Raw genomic sequence first — 16,997 nt, forward strand, 5'->3', positions numbered from 1 at the left:
TTCCTCTGCCTCAAATATTTACCCAATTTTCCCTTAAAAGAAGCAATAGTCGCTGCCTAAATCACTCTTTGTGGCAAAACACTCTCCGAACCTCACTCTCTGTGATAATTTTAAATTGATGAGCTCTCGTCACTGATTCCTAAACCACAAGAAATAGTCTTGCTCTCATCACCCTATCAGAACTCTACATAATTTTAAAAACTTCTATTAAATCTCCTTATAGCCTTCTCAAGTTCTCCTCATAACTGGAACCTCAACATACGTGATTGATGGGCAGGAAAAGTCCAGCTGGTACATGAAGCCTGCCCACTCACCCTGATGGCTGGACCATCATGAATAAACATTTGCTCCCTCCTGGTTGAGGCAGAAAACCAGAGTAAAAACCCAGGGCCAATAAGGGAAAAAATACTCTGGAAAATTCCTCTCCGACCCCCTCAGGCAATCGAAACCAGTCCAGGAGATCACATGGACCATGTGTTTCTATAAAGACATTTATCTTTTATAATAATGCGATCACTGACCCAGTCAAGAACCGCTCCAGCTCCCTTTTGAAGGCATACAGAGAGTAAGCATTTGCCACACCAGCCAGCAATGTATTGCAGAGGCTCACTACTCTCTGGGAAAAGAATAACTGGCTAACATCCAATCTATTCCTACTCTTGCAAAGTTTAAACTCGTGTCCCCTGGTCCTCCATATTCTGTTAAACTGGAACAATCTATCAATAGGGACACTATCCAGCCCTTTAATTATATTATAAACCTCTATCAGGTCACCTCTAAGTCTACGGCGCTCTGAAGTAAATAGCCCAAAGGTCTTTAAGCCTATCTGAGTAGCTGAGGTTTTTTTAAGCTAGGAATCATTCTCGTAGCTCTCCCCTGCACCTTTTCCAAGGCATTATCCTGGTTAATTTGTGTTGTACACTCTCTATGGCTTTAATATCCTTTCTATAATGGGATGCACAAAACTGCACATAGTACTCTAACTGTGGCCTAACCAGTGTTTTGTATAAATTCATCATTACTGCTTTTGTACTCTAGGTCCCCATTGATAAACCCAAAATTCTATTGGCCTATTAAATAGCTGTAAAATCAAGGACTTCCATATTGAAAGCCATTCTTGCATCTTGCCAGCAGGCTAGTAACACTTAAGGGTTTTTAGACTGTAAAAAAGTACTATTTATTTGAGTAGAAAAGAACTAAAGCTCTCCATAGATCATATTTGTGAATATGAATCAAAATTATGCTGACCACAAATTTTGATGGAAATATTTCAGTTTTTAAGCATAAGTGTTCTGCCAGATGAATAAGTATTTTTAATTGTTACAGGAAAAAAAATCTCAATAATGAACATGAACACAGTCTGTTCCATCAAAACAGGATGGAAAAAATCCTAGCGATTTATTTATTGACTCCTCCCATTGAGTTTTGTCCTTTTTAAAAGGGTACATTGGACCCAGGGTATGAAATCAATTTATCTCACAGCATTTATTGTAAAGAAGTTTGATTTCCAGTTAATTGTGGCAGTAATTTTCATAATTTATGAGAGTACTTTCCTGAGGCAGCCACTAAAGTTGGGCTTTACTACTGCTGATGCTCACAAACTCACAAGTGAGTCAGCAAGCAAAATTGGAAAGAAACAAAAACAGATTTTGATGATAGAGTATCTTCATAATTAATCTAAACCATTGGTTCAAAAGGACAACAGAACCTCTGGGTCTGAGGAGAAATCATTAGCTATTGGTTTGTTTATTCTGTAGTCTCTGCAGAAAATAAACATTTGGTGGCAGTGAACAATGCTGCTAGTATTAACGGACCACAAGCCTTCATGTTTTATATTCAGTATCAAGGTTAGGAGCAGACTGTGTTTTTAGCAGCTCGTATTCATTTTGGTTTGGCAGGACCATATCTGTCACAGCCAATTTAGGAGACAGGGAGATGAAGAATGTGATAAAGTTTGAAGGCTTTCCTTTCCTTTCTTTCTCCTACAAATGCACATTTATCTCGGTTTAAAAAAATTAAATCTTTATTCCTCTTGATTTTTCTTCAGATAGTGAGGTCTGTGGCTATTTGTACAGCTGGAATGCATTGAACTGAATTGAATTAAACTGGTTCAGTTTTAGCATTCCCATATTTTTCATGAGGACCGAAACGGCTCTTATCAAAGTCACAATTGACATCCTATGTGACTGACAATCATAAACTATCCCTCCTCATATCTTCTCGACCTGTCTGCAGCCTTTGATACGGTTGACCACACTATCCTTTTCCAACGGCTCTCCACCATTGTCCAGTTGGGTGGTGTAAAAAGTCGGACAGCCAGGTGGTGAAGGATAGAGTACGAGAGCCCAGTCTTTACTCACTTACACCTTTTATGTTGAATTCGGTGATTGATGGCTGGTGCCATCACCAATAAGAAAGGAAGCAAGTGCCCCCTTTTAATGGGCACAACCAATAAACCGCAAATTCAACCAAATTTAAATGAAACTTAACAAATCAAATCAAAATGTTGTTTTCCAGCAGTGATGAAGCACTCCAGTCTCTCCAGTGCCCACCGGTCGCGGAAGGCCTCAAGCGTACCGGCGGACACCGCATGCTCCATCTCCAGGGACATCCAGGCGCGAACATAACCACAGAAGAGAGTTGGGGAATGAGAGCAAGAACGTGATCCAGATGGGAAAATAGACAAGATAGGTCACGTTCTCCGTCCTCTGTTAGGCCTGGATCACATTCTTCCAACCCCACCCCCTTTACACCGGCACCACGTTCTCCCACTCGCCAACCCACCGCCCACCTCCCCCGCTCCAGGCCACAGCAGTTCAAGAAGGCAGCTCACTACCACCCTCTCAAGGGCAACTAGGGATGGGCAATGAATAAATAATTTTTTTTAAATGAGAGCGTATTCTGTGTTGGTCCTACAATGTGCATAACATTACATTTATGAGTTATTTGCCGGACTCGACTATGCCAATGTTCTCCTGGCCAGCCTCCCATCCTCCACCCTCAATGTACTTGAGCCCATCCAAAACTCTGCTGCACGGATCCTAACACGCAGGAAGTTCCATTAACCCATCACGTCTGGATATCCCAAGCAGTCCGTTAAAGGGACTGCGCACCCAAAAAAGAATTAGGGGGAACATTGTCCACCAACACGTTGTTTTTAAAATTTTCATCCTCATGTTAAAATCCCTCCATGGCATCACCCCTTCCTATCTGAGCTTGACAGTGTGAGTGCTCTTAACCCGGGAGGGTTAGCCCTGTCTGTTCGCTGAAAGCAGTAGTGTTAGCACTGTGAGTTCTGGGGCTGGCTGTCACAATGAATGGATCAAATTACACATTTCAAAGATCTTGATTATTATTAGGCAGGTAGGATCTAATTACACATTCCAGACAAACTGCTGAGTGTGTCTTGTCCTCCAAGGGGACCAATCAGAACTTTGGTGTAACAAAGAGATACAGCCTTAAAAAAATAGTATTGTTGGAAAAATAGGAGCTTTTTGCAAGTACCATAATTTTGGCCAGCAGTGAATAGATATATTGGTAAAAGTTTAGCCCAATTGCTTATCTTTTTGTCCTCTGCCGTTAAGAGATGTATCTCATTTAAAGTAGCTCAGTAGAGCTGGGGGTGGGGGTGACATCTGCCTGCAGAGTTAAACTGCTGAATTTTGGCCTTAAATAACTGAAAAACACCAGTGTGTACAGAGGCCGTCGCAACATTTTCTGATTTACTGAATGTTGTGTTCTAGGAACAAATTTTTCTCTGCGCGAATTGGGACTGAGTGAAGCAACGCCTCAGCATGGCACTGGATATCGGACAGAATTAGGGCTGTCACACCGTGGATACTCCATAAGTGCAGGCTCTGATGCTGACACAGAGACAGATGGAGTCGTGTCTCCCGAAAATGCTATGAGACTTTGGGGACGAAATGCTAAATCAACACGGAGCTCCTGTTTATCCAGTCGCGCAAATTCTGTACTCACTCTTACTGATACAGAGCTTGAGACGACAGAAACCGGTAAGAAGCCAAAAACAAATTTATATTCTCTCTTAAAGAAGTTATTTGGATAAAGCATCTGCTATTTATATTGTGGTTAGTATTACAAATAGCGTTGCACTGGCATTTGATGATTAGAATGGTTGAATCAGATTGAAACGGAATTTTATCACAGCCTACAAACTATTTCTTTTAACATGGCACTCCCTTCCTAAAAAAAAGTATCAAACCTTTTTGTCTGTGAAACACCATGACACAAATCACATCAAATGCATCATTGGATTACTTGCACATGACATCTATTGCAATAAAAATGATGTGTGCCTCTGCTGTCCTCTCTCCTGGGCATAAAGTCACTGCCTTTTTAAACTGAAGGAAGCCCAGCACAAAATGTAATGTTTTGTTATAAAAAGAATGGCAAATATACATTAGGATACAATTAAATACTAAAAATATTTAGCTATTGACCCATGCAGTTCATAAGTGGATGGGTGTTTTCACTGTGTAGCTGTATCTGGTGGGCGCCACTAATAGGCTACATGGATGCAGTGTGAGATTTACCAGCCCTTTCTGATGTTAAAGAGGTGGCAGTCCTTTATCCATTCTTTTTCTTCTCTCCTTCAATATTATGCAAATACAAACTAAGATTTACAACTAGCCACAGCCTTTGGTAATGTCGAACACCATACCTGTCACATACACTGCTTCCTCTTTTTTGAATTTATACTTGTACAACTTTCATGACAGCTCCTCGAATCTCAATTCTGTCTTTTCAATGAATGAGCTTAAACAGCTCATCAATCAACCTACCCTTGCCTTAGATCATCCCAATAATTCAACTAATTTCCCAGACCTTTCCTCGCCTCTAATTCTGATTCTTACACTGTATCTGCATGAGCCATTCTGACCAATAGCTATCTTTCAAAATCATGCTTTGTAAACCCTTCGGGGGAGAAATTGGGTGAGTAGCGCCACTTGTTAGCGCCTAAAGAGGCAGGCAGTGGCTGTAGCGCCACTGGCTGCGCCTCCCGCGATATTGAGTTGGGGCGATAATGGTGGCATTAGCCTTTTGCGCTGCGCTGCGCTGCCATCGATGACGTCATCGGTGTGCGCAGCGCCCCATTCGCGCCCCGTTCATGATATTTGGTTCACGGGGCCTTACTGTGCCGGCAGCGGCGCAAGTTAAGGTGGAGGTGCGGGGCGGCTGCCTGCCAGCACCTTCGTCCCCGGCCTCCTGACTCCCCCCCCCGCGGCATTGCCGGCTGTTTCCCGAGAGCCCGGCACTTCTCCTCGGTGCCGGGCTCTTTTGCCGGCATTCGCGATCGGGGATCGTGCTGTTGCAGGCCCCTCCCCCTTAACAATGGGAGGAAGGCCTGCAGTACCGCAGCGTGCCGTGCCGCAGCGTGTGGCGCTGCGGCACGTTGCGCTGCGATATTCAGTTTCAGCGCCCTAAGAGGGATGCGGAGCGCCTCGAGCCTCACCCCGTCTCCCTCTAGGGGCAATGAAACTGAATATCGGATGATCGCTGAAGACTCGACCGCTGCGCTAAATCCTGCGCTCAGGCGAACTTGGCGCCTCAACCCAATTTCTAGGCCTTCATGTCTTATTTGGCATTATAACATCCCTGATAATCTTTACTGATTTTTCATTGGTCCAACCACTACTTTTACTCTTCTACCCTTCTATCTTTGCCATTGAAGTAGCTGATGTCATTCCAGCTGACGTAGAAAGGTTTTACACCTCACACTCTTCCCCTTTTGAGAGATTTGTATTGCAACTTGGTTCATTTTATACCAATGATTCTGCTGTCTCTCATAAGGACTCTGCTTATTGTACCTGGCATCATAGTCAGTCTTAAGCATCCTGAAACAATTTTATCTGCTTATAATGTCTTTGAATGCACTATTAGAGCTGCTACATGCAACTTTTTTGAATAAGAACATTAATTACTGCGTACCTACCTTCCAGTAGTCATTCCTTCAGATCCCTTGACAAGATCTCTTGTAACTTCTCCCCTACCCATTTCTCCTCCACCTTGGTGACATAGTTACAAACTGTCTGAAGAAGAAAGCTGATCTTTTTGGCTTCCTTTTCTCATCCAACACTAGTTTTGTTGACCTTCATAAAGAATCTTCCTCCAGTCTCTTCCCTACCATTATGACCAACATCAAATTTATTCCTGCCAGCTCTTTCCAATCCTCTGCTCTAGGCTCCAAGACCGCTAGCCCTGATGGTATCTTTCCTATCTTATTCAAGATAGATACATCTGGATTTACCATTGCCCTGTGACATCCTTGATTTTCTTTCCCCAGACTAGCTTACCTTCTCTTTAGAAATGTGCTTATGTTTATCCTATCCCTGATAAAAATGACTCCTCTTACCCTTAATACTACTGTCCTACTCTCCTTATATCAATGGACCATACTTTGCTGTCAAAATAACGGTGAGGTGAACGGCGCTCGCCGTTATTTATGTGTAAATGGTAGAGCAGCTTCAGGCGAAATTGCGCGCTCTGCTGTTATCTTCGCAAAAAACGTCATCTCCAGCTCACCATTGAAATGCGTTGAATGGTGTGAAGTTGCTGTATTTGCATGGTAGATACAAACTAAACTCGCCACAGAAAATTAATGCTTATCCATTTCAGTCTAAAGTACCCTTTTAACGATGCGCTAAGTGTTAATTACTGCCAGTCAACCTCTCAGGCACTGAAAGTTAACTATTACAAGTGTGGAGTCTCAGTCCTTTAGGTTTTAATTATTATTTGATTTTAAAATTGTAAAATTTAAAAAAAAACGTAATTTCCTTTCTGTCTCTTTTATCTCGCTCTCTTAATCCAATCTTTCTTTTCCTCTGTTTATTTCCCTTTCCGTAGCTGATTTGACATTGAATTCAACCACTCGAATTTACACATCTTTCTCAGTCCTTGAGCTGTTTATTTCTCAATCCTTCAATTGTTTAGTTAAGGAGATACACAGTTGCTCAGATGCCAGATTTCCCTCGCTGCGACGTTATCAGTTCGCACTTTCAGCAATTTGCTACACAAAATTTTTAAAAACCTAAACGTGCAAGGGCAAGTCTAACTAATGGGAGATGCCATTAGGCTCACTCCTACAGCAACTTATGGCCCAATACTTTCTAAAATTGTAGAAGCTGCTCTTAAATTATTCAGCACATTGTAAGGTATGGCCTAATCCATGATCACCAGCATGGATTCAGCAGCCCAATTCCACTGGTGACCTTGTTTCCTATGTTAGACAACTCTGGAACACTTCTCTGGGACACTTCAGTGAATTAGCTGTCATCATTTTGGACACCTTCTACAAGCTTTGACAGGGTCTGACATTGCAATTTCAAACAACCTTACTTTGTACCGATCAAAGCTATCTTCATGGCTATCAAATTTGCTTTCAAATCACCCTGTCTTATCTTTGATTCTTTTTCCATCAATCTAGGAACTCTCAAGGGCTCTCTCTCTTCTTCCATTCTGTTCTTTTGTCACAAAAAAGACTTCCTTCATTTATCCTCCAGTGCTATCTATATTTTTGTTAATGATTCCATTCTAATATGGAATCATTAATAAGCTTATTTCTGATCGCATGCCTCAAGTGTGTAGAACCTTCAATCCTCCTGCTGTGCAATAGCTCAGTCACTACATCTTGATTCCCACCATGCCATCCAGTAATAAGGGCAGTAATAAGCTTGACAGGAAATTTCCTCGAAACTACTCCTGCTCTGTTGCCATAACTTCTAAGGATGAGCAGCAGAAACCCTGTTTATGTGTGTAGATGGAGTTTTCTCTGCACTTCCAGTGAAGTTACAGCAATGGAGTGGGAACAGCTCTGAGAAAATTCCGGCCCCTATTTCTAGCAATCCTTCAAAGAAAAGTTTTTTCATAACTCTTGCTTAGACTTACAAAAGGTAACCAGTGGGAAATTGGATTCGTGAGCATCGGTTTTTTGAGCGCTATGAGTGCCTTTAGAGCTCCAAAATGGCATCTGCTGTGCGCGGGCACACTTGTGGGTTCGAATGGCGCCGGACGCCATATTGGTGCAGTCATTAGTGCGCACACAGTGAATGCCCGCTGGAAGTATCCAGAGCAGGCAGATCATTACGTCAATCAGCATGCAACTCAGATTTGACGCCAGTGCTGCCATTTTGGAGTGCAATGCCAACACCCTCTCTTAACCTCGCACAGCTGAACACGTGTTCAGCAGCAGGAAGAACCCCACCTCACCAGCACTATTTAAATGGATCATCAACTACTTACAGGTTATTTGCTGGTTAATTTCTTCGGGCTGTTGCTATGATTCTACAAGTGTTTGGTGCTTTGTATAGTTGTTTAAAGTTGCAAAAGCCGACAGGGAGTGGTGTGGCAGGTACTGAAGGACTTTTCGCTGACTTCATGGCTTCTGCACAAACTAGTTGCTCCCAGACATGGGTGCACTACTAGACATTCCCCTTGGAATAGAGCATGACTGGGAGAATGAGCAGTTCCATGCAGAGCAGGACAAACTGCTGGAGGAGGGAGGAGGAGGTGCAGGGGGTGAAGGGCTCTCAGCAGGAGGCCATATCCGCCCAGGGTGTTCAGGGAGCAATTCTCCGACCTGAACCTCCGCGAGGAAGAATGTATGAGACAACTGCACTTCAGTAAGGACGTCCTCACTGAAATTTGCCACCTGCTACAGCCACAACTGCAACCTCAGAGCAGGGCAAGGATCGCATTGCCAGTGGCTGTGAAGGTGATTGTGAAGGTGACCAAGGTGATGTACTTTTATGCATTTGGCTCCTTCCAGGCTGGACCAGGAAATATTTGCAACATCTTGCAGTTTGCCATTCACTGTTGTATAAAGGAGGTCATTGAAACTCTGAAAGCTGACTAAATATCATTCTCTCTTGCCAGAGACAAGCAGGCGGAGTGAGCATGTGGCTTCGCTATGATTGCAGGCTTCCCCACGGTGCAGGGTGCCTTTGACTGCATGTACATCGTTTTGCGGGCACCACATGTCAGCATAGAAACATAGAAGATAGGAGCAGGAGTAGGCCATTCGGCCTACTCCTGCGATCATGGCTGATCATCCAAATTCAGTACCCTGTCCCTGCTTTCTCCCCATATCCCTTCATCCCCTTAGCCTTAAGAAATATATCTAACTCCTTCTTGAATATATTTAATGAATTGGCCTCAACTGTCTTCTGTGGTAGAAAATTCCACAGGTTCACCACTCTCTGGGTGAAGAAATTCCTCCTCATCTCAATCCTAAATGGCTTACCCCTTATCCTTAGACTGTGACCCCTGGTTCTGGACTCCCCCGCCATCGGGAACATCCTTCCTGCAACTTGTCTGTCTAGTCCTGTTAGAATTTTATAAGTTTCAATGAGATCCCCTCTCATTCTTCTAAACTCTAGCGAATATAATCCTAATCGACCCAATCTCTCTTCATACGTCATTCCTGCCATCCCAGGTATCAGTCTGGTGAATCTTCGCTGCACTCCCTCCATGGAAAGAACATCCTTCCTCAGATGAGGTGACCAAAACTGCACACAATACTCAAGGTGTGGTCTCACCAAGGCCCTGTACAACTGCAGCAAGACATCCTTACTCCTGTACTCAAATCCTCTCGCTATGAAGGCCAACATAGCATTTGCCTTCTTAACCGCCTGCTGCATCTGCATGCTTACCTTCAGCGACTGGAGCACAAGGACACCCAGGCCTCGTTGCACTTCCCCTTTTCCCAATCTATTGCCATTCAGATAATAATCTGCCTTCCTGTTTTTGCCACCAAAGTGGATAACCTCGCATTTATCCACATTAAACTGCATCTGCCATTCATCTGCCAAATCGCCCAGCCTGTCCAAATCATACTGGAGTTTCTCTGCATCCTCCTCACAGCACACACGCCCACCCAGCTTTGTGTCGTCTGCAAACTTGGAGATATTACATCGAGTTACCGCGTCTAAATCATTAATATATATTGTGAATAACTGGGGTCCTAGCACCGGTCCCTGTGGTACCCCACTAGTCACTGCCTTCCACTCGGAAAAAGACCCGTTTATTCCAACTCTTTGCTTCCTGTCTGCCAACCAGTTTTCTATGCATGTCAGTACCTTACCCCCAATCCCATGTACTTTAACTTTGCACGCTAGTCTCTTATGTGGGACCTTATCGAAAGCCTTCTGAAAGTCCAAATACACCACATCCACTGGTTCTCCCTTATCTATTCTACCAGTTACATCCTCAAAAAATTCCAGTAGATTAGTCAAGCATGATTTACCTTTTGTAAATCCATGTTGACTTTGTCCGATCCTGTCACTGTTTTCCAAGTGCTCTGCTATTACATCTTTTATAATGGACTCTAGCATTTCCCCCACTACCGATGTTAGGCTTACCGGTCTATAATTCACTGTTTTTTCTCTACCACCTTTTTTAAATAGTGGGGTTACATTAGCTACCCTCTAATCCATGGGAACTGTTCCAGAGTCTGTAGAATTTTGGAAGATGACCAGCAATGCATTAACTATTTCTAGGGCCACTTCCTTAAGTACCCTAGGATGTAGATTATCAGGCCCTGGGGATTTATCGGCCTTCAATCCCATCAATTTCCCTAACACCATTTCCCTAAAAATACTGATTTCATTCAGTTCCTCCCTCTCATTAGACCCTATGTTCCCCGACATCTCTGGGAGGTTATTTGTGTCCTCCTTTGTGAAGACAGAACCAAAGTATGTATTTAGTTGGTCAGCCATGTCTTTGTTGCCCATTATAAATTCCCCTGATTCTGACTGCAAGGGACCTACTCTTGACTTTACCAATCATTTTCTCTTCACATATCTATAGAAACTTTTACAGTCAGTTTTTATGTTCCCTGAAAGCTTACTCTCATACTCTATTTTCCCCCTCTTAATTAATCCCTTTGCCCTCCTTTGCTGAATCCTAAACTGCTCCCAATCCTCAGGTTTGCTGCTTTTTCTGGCCAATTTATATGTCCTCTCCTTGGATCTTATGCTATCCCTAATTTCCCTCAATAGCCAATGTTGAGTCACCTTTTTTGTTTTATTTTTATGCCAAACAGGGATGAACAAATTCTGTAGTTCATCCATGTGATCTTTAAATGTTTGCCATTGCCTATTCACCGTCAACCCTTTAGGTAACATTCCCCAATCCATCCTAACCAACTCGCGCCTCATACCATCGTAGTTTCCTTTATTTAAATTCAGCACCCACGTCTCTGAATCAACTACTTCACTCTCCATCTTAATGAAGAATTCCATCATATTATGATCGCTCCTCCCCAAGGGGCCTCGTACAACAAGATTGCTAATTATACCAACTCTGCCGTATACCAGAACTGAAAGGGATTTCGCTCCCTCGCCGTCCAGCTGGTGTGCGACCATAGGCAGCGCAGCATGCAGGTCAATGCCCGGTATCCTGGCAGCAGTCATGATGCCTTCATTCTGCGGAAGTCCACTGTGCCAGCTGCATTTGAGCCACCACGGCCAACCAAAGCGTGACTACTGGGTGACAAGGGCTATCCACTGATGACATGGCTGATGACCCTGGTGTGCAACCCATGCACACGTGCGCAGCATGCATACAATGAAAGGCTTGCTGTTACACAAATTGTAATAGAGCAGACCAATGATGTGCTGAAACAACGCTTCCACTGCCTGGACCGCTCTGGAGGAGCCCTGCGGTACTCAGCAGAGCAACTGTCAAGATTCATGGTGGTTTGCTGCATGCTGCACAACCTTGCCATCATGAGGACACAGCCCTTGCCACCAGCTTTATGGCGAGCAGCTGAGGAGCAGAGCATAAGGAGGAGGAAGAGGCAACCCTTTCTGCCCGGGCTGTCCGTGAAGAACTCATCCAAATGCGATACTGGTAACCGCGACACCAATTCCCCATTCCCCAACAGTCCCACACCCTCCCTTCCCTCTGTCACTGACCATCACAGCATCCGCTTGGCCACCAATGTTCCCTCGAATTTTATTTTGTTGGCCCACACAGCCATTCAAAATTCTATTTGAAAGCCGGCTCACCGGCTGCACGGGACCATCAGAGTGCTGCGCGATCACACGGCTTCAAGGGAGCATTGTTGGCCAAATGTAAAAATAAAAGCCACCACAAAATAAACATTTCAAACCAAATTTATAAATTAAATCATGCCATATTGCATACAAACTTAAACTAATCACCCTTGTGCATTCTCTTCGTGCCTGTCTTCTGTGTGCCTTTGCCTGTCCTAGTGCTCCTACACAGTGCTACCCCAGTGGCTACAGCATGGGTGGTGGATGGCTGATGGATATCCAGTGTGTGTGTCTGGAAGGCCTCCTGGCCCCCTGCAGATAGAGGACATCTCTCCTTTCCACCACCTCCACCAAGGCCTCCAGTGCAGCGTCCGAAAACCCTGGAGCGCGTTCTCTCCCATGTTGTGCCATTCCTCACTCTTTCTCAGGTCAGATTCACTTCCTGCACGACTGCCAGCACCTGCTGCAGCCACAATGTACCTCCCCTTCCACCACAACCTTACCCTTGTGCCTTTCTCCTCTCAGATACCCAGAGGATACTCAGATATTTCAGATATTCAGAAGTGCAACTGGGCCAGGCAGTGGAGGAACAGCAAAAAGACAGTGATGATGTAGACACACTATCAGTCGATTTCACACTTGCAGCCACCAGCTCAGATACTGACACTGCACATAATTTAGAGGATAGCAGGGTACTCAGATGAGGACTTTGATGAGGCTGGCTACAGAAGAAGGCTGATGGATATGCACAATGAAATGCTTTGGGAAGCCTGCCAGGAAACCTGCATTCAGTATCGTGGAGCATGGAGGCGTCCGGCACCAACTTGACAGGACTTTGCGCAGAGCTTGGAGCACATTCTTTCCAGCATGGAAGTGGTGGCCAACTCTATTAACACACTTGTGGACCCAACCACGATGCAGTGTCTGATGGCCGATGTCTCAGTGTCCATTGTAGCACAAGCAGCTTCTAGCAGAAGTCTGAGTGCTGCAGTGAAATCTCAGACTGAAGTCATGCAGGGTCAGCTTTCTGCCATGCAAACTCAGACTGCTGTCATCATGGCTTGAAGGGTGTCCTCCAACAGATTACTGGGATTGCTGAGGTGCCGCCCTTGCTGTTGCCTATCAGCCAGCCAGCTTAGACTGCTGCTGCCCATGCTGAGATGGTGCAGTCTGACGCCGGGCCTTCTAGGCCCATGGCTGCTCAAGGTTGTCCTCCAAGGCCATCTGCAGTCTCCTCCACTGAAATTCAGCAGCCTTCCACCACCCATGCTGTAGCCACTGGGGTAGCACTGCGTAGGAGTACTAGGACAGGCAAAGGCACATGGAAGACAGGAACTAAGGGAATGCGCAAGGGTGATTAGTTTATGTTTGTATGCAATATGCATGAATTCATTCATGAATTTGGTTTGGAATGTTTATTTTGTGGTGGTTTTTATACTGTCATTGTGGCCAAGATGACGATCTGATAGTTAGTGATAGAGGGAAGGTAAGGACTGTGGAACTGTTGGTGAATAGGGAATTGGGGTCGCGTTTATTGGTATCTCACTCGAAGTAGTTCTTCATGTAGAGCCTGGGCAGAAAGGGGCTGTCTAGGTTGCCACCTCGCTTCCTCTTCCTCCTCTTCCTCTTCCTTTTGCTGCTCCTCCTCCTCCTTCTTCCCCTCCTCCACCTCCTCCTTACTCTTCTAGCAGCTTGTCCTGCTCTGCGTGGCCTCTACTCATTCTCCCAGTCATGTTCTATTCCAAGGGGAAGGTCTACTATGGCACCCATGTCTGGCAGCAACTAGTTTGTGCAGAAGCCTTGAAATAAGGGAAAGGTCTTACAGCACTTGCCACACCACTCTGTATAGACCTTTGCAACTTGAAACAACAATGGAAACACCAAACACTTGTAGAATTATACCAACAGCTAAAAGAAATCAATCAGTAACTATATAGGATTACATAAGATATACGGCACAAAAACAGGCCGTTCAGCCCAACCAGTCCATGCCGGCGTTTATGCTCCACACAAGCCTCCTCCCGTCTTTCCTCATCTAAATCTATCAGCATAACCCTCTATTCCCTTCTCCCTCATATGCTTGTCTAACCTCCCCTTAAATGCATCTGTACTTTTTGCTTCAACAACTCCCTGTGGTAACGAGTTCCACATTCTCACCACTCTTTGGGTAAAGAAGTTTATTCTGAATTCCCTATTGGATTTCTTGGTGACTATCTTAAATTGATGGCCTCTAGTTATGCTCTTCCCCACAAGTGGAAACATTCTCTCTGTATCCACTCTCTCAAAACCTTTCATAATTTTAAAGACCTCTATTAGGTCACTCCTCAGCCTTTTTTCAAGAGAAAAGAGACCCAGCCTGTTCATCCTTTCCTGATATGTATATCCTCGCATTTCTGGTATCATCCTTGTAAATCTTCTCTGCACCCTCTCCAGTGCATCTATATCCATTTTATGATGTGGCAACTAGAACTGTACGCAGTACTTTAGTAAGTGTGGTCTAACCAAGGTTCTTTACAGGTTTAGCATAACTTCCCCACTTTTCAATTCTATACCTCTAGAAATAAACCCTAGTGCTTGGTTTGCTTTTTTAATGGCCTTGCTAACCTGTGATGCAACTTTTAGTGATTTGTGTATTTGTACTCCTAGATCCCTTTGTTCCTCTACCCCACCTAGACTCGCACCCGCCAAGTAATAAGTGACCTCTCTATTCTTCCTACCAAAATGTAATACCCCACATTTATCTGTGTTGAACTTCATTTGCCAATTGTATGCCCATTCTGCAAGTTTATTATTGTCCTCCTGTAATTTGTTGCAGCCCTCCTCAGTATTGACTATCCCCCCCAATTTGGTGTCATCCGCAAATTTAGAAATTGTGTTTTTGATTCCAAAGTCTAAATCGTTAATATAAATTGTGAACAACAGTGGTCCTAGCACTGACCCTTGTGAAACACCACGACCCACCTTCTGCCACCGTGAATAGCTACCTTTTACCCTTACTCTCTGCTTTCTGTCTTGAAGCCAGCTCGCAATCCATTCTGCTACTTGTCCCCTGACTCCGCATTCTCTGACCTTGTTCATCAGTCTATTATGGTGTACCTTATCGAAGGCCTTTTGAAATCTAGATAAGTTACATCTACTGCATTACCCTTGTCTACTCTCTCTGTTACCTCTTCAAAAAATTCAATGAGGTTAGTCAAGCAAGACTTTCCCTTTTGAAATCCATGCTGACTATTTATTACTATGTTTTTGGTCTCTAGGGGCTTGATTTTAATGAAGGAGGCGGGTTGACAGCGGGCCCGCTGCTCAGCGACCCGCTCCCAGATGCCGCCGCCCCATAGATCAGATTTTAGGTTGATTGGCCTCATTACCGTTGACGTGCAGGTCCATCCAGGCAATTGCTTGCAGAGTGTCAGATTCTCGCCTCTGATGACGCGTTGTTTCATTAAAGCTTTAAAGGGGCCATGTCCCCTATGCAGAAGCATTAGCTTTTTTCTGTTAAAAGTGCTGGCTGCTGCAGGAATGGCAGCACCAAAAACTAAGGCTGCACCCAGGTTCAATGAGGGCTCCCTCCATGCTCTTGTGGAGGGAGTTAGAGGACATCAGGAGGTCTTCTTCCCTGGAAAAGGAAGGAGGAGCCCTCCTCAGCAAGGCAAGGAAGCTTGGCTGCAAATAGCTGAGGAGGTGAGCTGGAGGTCTGTGTGCAGACACACATGGGTTTAATGTGGAAAAAGGTTTAATGATCTGCTGAGATCACCTAAAGTGTGGCCTCTGTGTTCTGGGAAATGAAAGTTCAAGAGTGAGGGTTCAGGGAGAATTCCACTTAGAATGTTGGTGGTGACACTGAGCGCAAACCACCGTTTATTGGACAGATGGGCCTAGAAATTCAGTTGGGCGCGACAGCCGTTAGCGCCTTAGGGGGAGTAGATCTCGAGCGCTAGGCGTTTATCGCCCGGGCGCAGCGTGATCTGCGCCTCTCCCCAACTTCAGGACATATTTAGCGCCGGCGCAAATTCTTAGCGCGCGCCCTGCTGCGCCCGCAGATCATGACGTCATTTAATAGTGCAACGCCCTTTGTGCGCCCCAAACCGGAACTTCACTCGCGCCGGCCCATTGTGCGCCGGGCGTCCCGAGCGACTGTGAAGTGGAACGGTACACAGGCCAGCCGGGCCGGGGGGAGCACTAATTAAAGGGCACTTACCCAGCAGTATAAAGGCCAGCCATTTTGCAGCATTCACTCTTGTGCAACGGTTTTTTGGACAGAGACCAAGGAGGAGAGTTTACTGGTTTGGACCAACACTTGGACAGGTATTTTTGGCTCAGGCCAGAGCTTACCAATTATCTTTGCCTTCATTCAGAGCTCAGTGTTTGCCAGCATATAATGGGGGCTGCATTGGGTGGCAACGCTGAATTTCAGCCTTATGCCAGAAGGGCTTACAGACGCCGTGAGAGAGTGGCAGCCCTGGCTAGACGCAGAGGGGGCAACAGGCGTCGCCAACTGAGGCCTTACCCACGCAGGGTATACCGCCAGCAGACCTCCTATCTGACCATGTCTGCCGCGATGTGTGTTAGGAGGCTGCGATTCCGAAGGGAGGTGGTTGCAGACATCTGCCGGCTGCTTCAGAGAGATCTGCAGCCACAGCTGATGCGCAGGACGTCTCTGTCGGTGGCAGTGAAGGTGACGGTGGCTCTCAACTTCTCTGCCTCCGGCTCCTTCCAATCCGCTACTGGGGACATCGCTAACATCTCCCAGTTCGCCGTGCATTGCTGCATCCGCCAGGTGACCGAAGCCCTTTTCAGAAGGAGACATCAATTCATCTCCTTCCCCATGACCCTGGACAAGCAGCAGCAGCGTGCAGTGGGGTTTGCAAGAATAGCGGGCTTCCCCATGGTGCAGGGCGCCATTGACTGCACGCATGTGGCTTTGCGGGCACCTCTTGAGCATGCCGAGGAGTACCGCAACCGGAAGGGCTACCATTCCCTCAA

The 16,997-nt window shown here is 45.3% G+C and overlaps 1 protein-coding gene across 3 annotated transcripts in view; it reads left to right on the forward strand.

Annotated features, from left to right (window-relative positions):
- Positions 1 to 16,997, forward strand: part of tenm4 (teneurin transmembrane protein 4) — a 934,100-nt gene that overhangs the window by 327,242 nt on the left and 589,861 nt on the right. For all 3 annotated transcript variants that reach the window (XM_085998898.1, XM_085998899.1, XM_085998901.1), the window contains exon 3: positions 3,744 to 4,013. In XM_085998898.1, the coding sequence (XP_085855024.1) occupies positions 3,744 to 4,013 (270 nt within the window). The remainder of the gene's footprint in view (positions 1 to 3,743; positions 4,014 to 16,997) is intronic.

The sequence above is a fragment of the Somniosus microcephalus genome, chromosome 10 (genome assembly GCF_052327205.1).
Source record: "Somniosus microcephalus isolate GS21.2 chromosome 10, FLI_Smic_1.0, whole genome shotgun sequence".
NCBI lineage: Eukaryota > Metazoa > Chordata > Chondrichthyes > Squaliformes > Somniosidae > Somniosus > Somniosus microcephalus.